The sequence below is a fragment of the Nematolebias whitei genome, chromosome 19, assembly GCF_014905685.2.
Source record: "Nematolebias whitei isolate Nwh7 chromosome 19, NemWhi1, whole genome shotgun sequence".
Taxonomy (NCBI): domain Eukaryota; kingdom Metazoa; phylum Chordata; class Actinopteri; order Cyprinodontiformes; family Rivulidae; genus Nematolebias; species Nematolebias whitei.
In genome coordinates, this window is record NC_056516.1 from 3,273,094 (window position 1) to 3,278,601 (window position 5,508).

The following is a 5,508-nucleotide window of genomic DNA, read 5'->3' on the forward strand; positions in this document are numbered from 1 at the left end:
TTGACACCCTCAAGCAAGAGGGTAAGACACAGAAAGAAATTGCTGAAGGAATAGGCTGTTCCCAGAGTGCTGTATCAAGGCACCTCAGTGGGAAGTCTGTGGGAAGGGAAAAGTGTGGCAGAAAACGCTGCACAACGAGAAGAGGTGACCGGACCCTGAGGAGGATTGTGGAGAAGGGCTGATTCCAGACCTTGGGGGACCTGCGGAAGCAGTGGTCTGAGTCTGGAGTAGAAACATCCAGAGCCACCGTGCACAGGCATGTGCAGGAAATGGGCTACAGGTGCCGCATTCCCCAGGTCAAGCCACTTTTGAACCAGAAACAGCGGCAGAAGCGCCTGACCTGGGCTACAGAGAAGCAGCACTGGACTGTTGCTCAGTGGTCCAAAGTACTTTTTTCGGATGAAAGCAAATTTTGCATGTCATTCGGAAATCAAGGTGCCAGAGTCTGGAGGAAGACTGGGGAGAAGGAAATGCCAAAATGCCAGAAGTCCAGTGTGAAGCACCCACAGTCAGTGATGGTCTGGGGTGTCATGTCAGCTGCTGGTGTTGGTCCACTGTGTTTTATCAAGGGCAGGGTCAATGCAGCTAGCTATCAGGAGATTTTGGAGCACTTCATGCTTCCTTCTGCTGAAAAGCTTTATGGAGATTAAGATTTCATTTTTCAGCACGACCTGGCACCTGCTCACAGTGCCAAAACCACTGGTAAATGGTTTACTGACCATGGTATTACTGTGCTCAATTGGCCTGCCAACTCTCCTGACCTGAACCCCATAGAGAACCTGTGGGATATTGTGAAGAGAAAGTTGAGAGACGCAAGACCCAACACTCTGGATGAGCTTAAGGCCGCTATCGAAGCATCCTGGGCCTCCATAACACCTCAGCAGTGCCACAGGCTGATTGCCTCCATGCCACGCCGCATTGAAGCAGTCATTCATGCAGAAGGATTCCCGACCAAGTATTGAGTGCATAACTGAACATGATTATTTGAAGGTTGGTGTTTTTTGTATTAAAAACACTTGTCTTTCATTGGTGGGATGAAATATGCTAATTTTTTGGGACAGGCATTTTGGGTTTTCATGAGCTGTATGCCATAATCATCAGTATTAAAACAATTAAAGACCTGAAATATTTCAGTTGGTGTGTAATGAATCTGAAATATATGAAAGTTTCATTTTTATCATTACATTATGGAAAATAATGACCTTTATCACAATATGCTAATTTTTTGAGAAGGACCTGTATAATATAGCAAAAAAAAAAAAAAAAAAACGTTTTTAGGAAACTATTGCTTTCTAGTTTTTATATTGCTTAAAGGTATAGTTTTTTCAAATGATTGGGGTGGTCAAAGATTAATCTGTGTTGGCCATGGCCACTATTGGCCACCGTCTGGCTCCTCCACTGTGCCAGTATCCATCACTCCTTACTGCCTCAGATTAGAAAAAATCAAACAAAAAAAACACACTTCTCTGCTTATACACAGTGTACCGGTAACTCCTACTCTCATACATTCCCTGTTCAATTCCAGTCCAGGAAAACACTCATCTCATGGAAGTTAACTCACACGTGTTAATTTCTTAAAAATGAATAAAGTGTTTTGTTTTCTGTTTCTCATCCAGATGGCTGTTTCCAATCATCGGTCACATGGGAATCTGCACTTCCACCGGTGTCATCCGGGACTTTGCTGGGCCCTACTTTGTCTCGGTGAGTAATGACTGTTGTGCTGCGTACTTTAAGGTGAACTTGAGAAATTGCCACAGCATGTGTGCTGAAGTGAGTCAGAACAGTAGACGTGCTCTTATACAGCATGTGAGGCGAGTTGATGAGCATGGACTCTTACAGCATATTCAGTTTTTGAGAAAAATTAAACTTTTTTGAAAACAATTTGCCTTAAACAGTTACAAAGATGACAACTATAAAAACATTAATCCATTATCTTACGCTTGTTCCAAAGTGGGGTTGCGGGGGCAGCAGCTTGCGCAGGGAGGCCCAGACATCTCTTTCTACAGCCGCCTCTTCTAGCTCTTATGGGGGGACCCCAAGGCATTCCCAGGCCAACCGAGAGATATAGTATATGGGCCTTTTCCATAGCTCCACGTCAGCACGACTCGACAGTTCAGTACGCTTCCGAGCCCTTTTGCATTGTCACTTTTTCATGGAACCGGCACCTTTTTTGATCCTTTCTTCTCTTGGGTTCCAAGCGAGCTGAGTCAGCACCAAAATGTGACGTCAGAACACAGTCGGTCACTGATTGGTCAGGGGGCAGAGTCACTAGAGGGGTTTGAGCATTTTCACAACACTCGATCCACCATTTGCAATTAACGGTGTTCGAACTCGAGGAGTGATTGGACCTATTTGGAAGATTTTAAAAACAATAATGACAACACCGTGGTTAGGTCTGGGTACCTTTCTAAAAAAAATCGGTGTCTGTGTCAGTACTTTCGCTTCAGTGTCTGTTCCTGGATGGTTCTTTTATCATGATGGTGTCTCCAGCAGTAGAAAATGTTCACTCTGAGGGTGTGGATGATGCTTGTTGCACACACAGATACCTGGTTGTCAGTTTGACAGCACTGACATATTGTCCCTCACATTCCACCAGCAGGTCACTGGATTCACTGAGGGTAGGGTTGATGCAGACTTCTGCACCTTTGTGTCTCTTCCTGAATCTTCTCTGTGGTTCTCTGGGGTTTAGGGCTCTGATCATCTCCCTAACTGACATGAGAACAAAACATCAACAATAACATAGTTGTGTTATTATTGATCAAAAACCATTATCTAGGCTGAGAGATAAAAGTTTAACTGGTCAACATAATCCTTTACAGCTTACGGACGCTGCGGTCCCCCTTGAAGACAAACACTGAGCAACTTTCCGCTCGTAAATTGAAGCTGTTCGGCAACACACGTGAACCCCGTCTGTAGGCGTAACCAGGTTTTGGTGCTTCTGGCGGCATGGACAGGGGCAGATCCTGCTGGAAGATTAAATCTGCATCTCCGTACAGATCCTCAGCAGAAGAAATCATGAAGTCCTCTAAAACATTCTGGTAGACTGTTGTTGTGAACTTGGATTTAAGAAAGCAGAGTTTACAAACACCTGCACCTAGGGCTGTATACCAAACCAAGGTTCATTTATGGCACCGATCAACCTGCGTCGGTCGATGTATGAATTGAAACATCACTCTTCTTTTGGTGTCAAGTTTCGGTACTGAATGTAACGTGTCACGTGGTTTCAGCATGCAGGCAGGTAAAACATCAGACATATGACAAACAGACTACGTGTTTACACCCAGAGCTGTATAGAGCTGCCATATATCTATATGTCTATGGTGCTGGTTAGATGCCCATGCCACAGTGCTTGACTGGCCAGCCAACTGGTCAGACCTAAACCCCATTGAGAATCTATGGGGTATTCTCAAGAGGAACATGAGAGGCACCAGACCCAACAACAAAGAAGAGCAGACAGCATCAAGGAAATCTGGGCTTCCATAACTTCCAGTCAATGCCACAGGCTGATTGTCTCAATGCCACGTCACATAGAGGCAGAGATTAAGACAAAGGGATTCACAACCAAGTATTGAAGATTGACATATCGTTTTGAAAGTACCATATTTTGATTGATTTGTTGTGATCCTAATTTCTTTCTTTTTTTTCTGCAAAAACTGAGTAGTGTGTGCTGATGTCTTCACAGTATTCTAATTTTTTGAAATCCTGTTTTCATGGGTTTCATGAGCTGGAAGCCCAAATTATGTAAAAATAAACAAATAAATACTTGAAATTGTTTTAATTGTGGGCTCTGAATCTATCATATTTTTTTTTTTTTCATTTAGCCTTTATTTATCCAGGTTAGTCTCATTGAGCCACGAGAACTCATTTTCAAGAGAGACCTGATTAGGGAGCACATGGTGGGGGTTAAGGGCCTTGCTCATGGGCCCAGAGTGGGGCGAATGAGGGTGGGGGCAAGTGTGGGTGTTTCACCTACCCCACCCACAATTTTGATGTTGTCGGGGCCGGGGCGTGAACCGGCGATCTTCGGATCACAAGCCCACCTCTTTAACCTCTGCGCCACCACTCCCCCCAAAATATATTACAGTTTAGCTTTTGATTGGAATTATAGAAGTCAAACAACTTTTACATTATATTCTAATGTTTTAGAAAGAGTCTGCATATTGTTTTATATCAAAATAGTCTCAACTTATATCGCAAAAAAACCCAGACAATAAGACAATAGACAATGACAACAATAAACTACAGTAAAATACAGTTAAAATAAGAGTAGTATACAAAATAATGAATCAGGGTGCCATAAAACAGGTTGAAATACTAAAAACAAGAACATGTTTGCTTTGATTTTTCAATTGACATTATCAAATGTTTGAAACCACTTAATGAAATCAAGGTAGACAACTTCAGTTCCTGTTGCACGGTGTTCCAGGTTGCAGGAGCTGAGTAGAAAAAGGTCTTTTTGCTGAGTTCAGTCCACACTGAGGGAACGCTGCAGGTAATGATGGCCTGAGAACGCATGTTGTAACTGCACTGATGACGTGACATGTGGGAGGAGGTATAAGAAGGTAGCAAACCAAGGAGGAAAGATGAAAATGAACCAGTGTTAGAGCTGTAGTGAGCTAGACCTCCGACATCAATCTGTCTCTGAAGACCTTCAGGGGACAGGAACTGTTATTTCATTGATTTGAATCCAGAAATACAAATTATCTCATCAAGAGACTATTTAATTGTATCCTGAATTAATCAATTGAAAGAACACTCTTCTTTTTTATATTATCATTAGTATTTTACAATATCTTGATAATCCAAAGTGTGTTCAGTTCATACCATTTCTAATGTTGAAGTAAACCACTCATTTAAATCAACTGTGAAACAGTATTAATGATTTTTAAACCTCATTAGACTTGGATCAGACAAGTTAAATGTCTATTTACGAAGTAAGTGCACATTTTAATCTTCTGTCTGAATGAGGAGTGGATTTAATGTCGGTCAAAAGTCAGAGAACAAGTTATGAGAACGAAGTGCCTTGTTTTTAAAACTCTCAGACAGTAAATAAGAAACTGGCGCCTCTCACTTCTTCAAAATATTTTCCTGTCTGTACTAACCGTTCTTAAAAACATTTCTGCTGTCTGTTGACTTCTAATAACCCTCTGACATCACTAAAACACCACCCCTGCTGGTTGTGTCAACCAATCAGGAAGTACCAAGTGACAGGAAGTGGATACCCTTTAAAAGTCAACAATTCTTGGAACTATTCAGTCTTCCTGGAACTTTAAGTCTTATGCCCCTTTTCCATTAGTACCTGTAGTACCGGTACAGCACGGCTCTACTCTACTCGGTACGGTACAGGTTGCGTTTCCATTATGCTTTCAGTACCGGTTCCAGTGGGCGGGGTTCAAATTGACGTCACCACCTCTCACCAGCTGGTGGCGCTGAGACACAGAAACTGTTTTCAGTACAGGTTGAGAATTTATGTTATTTTGAAGTTGTGTGTATGTATGTATGCATGTA

At 42.4% G+C, this 5,508-nt stretch overlaps 1 protein-coding gene across 1 annotated transcript in view; it reads left to right on the forward strand.

Annotated features, from left to right (window-relative positions):
• The window catches only part of tmem222b (transmembrane protein 222b), a 27,682-nt gene that overhangs the window by 3,298 nt on the left and 18,876 nt on the right, over nt 1-5,508 (forward strand). Inside the window, exon 2 of the mRNA XM_037692813.1 lies at nt 1,617-1,701. Within this exon, the coding sequence (XP_037548741.1) occupies nt 1,617-1,701 (85 nt within the window). The remainder of the gene's footprint in view (nt 1-1,616; nt 1,702-5,508) is intronic.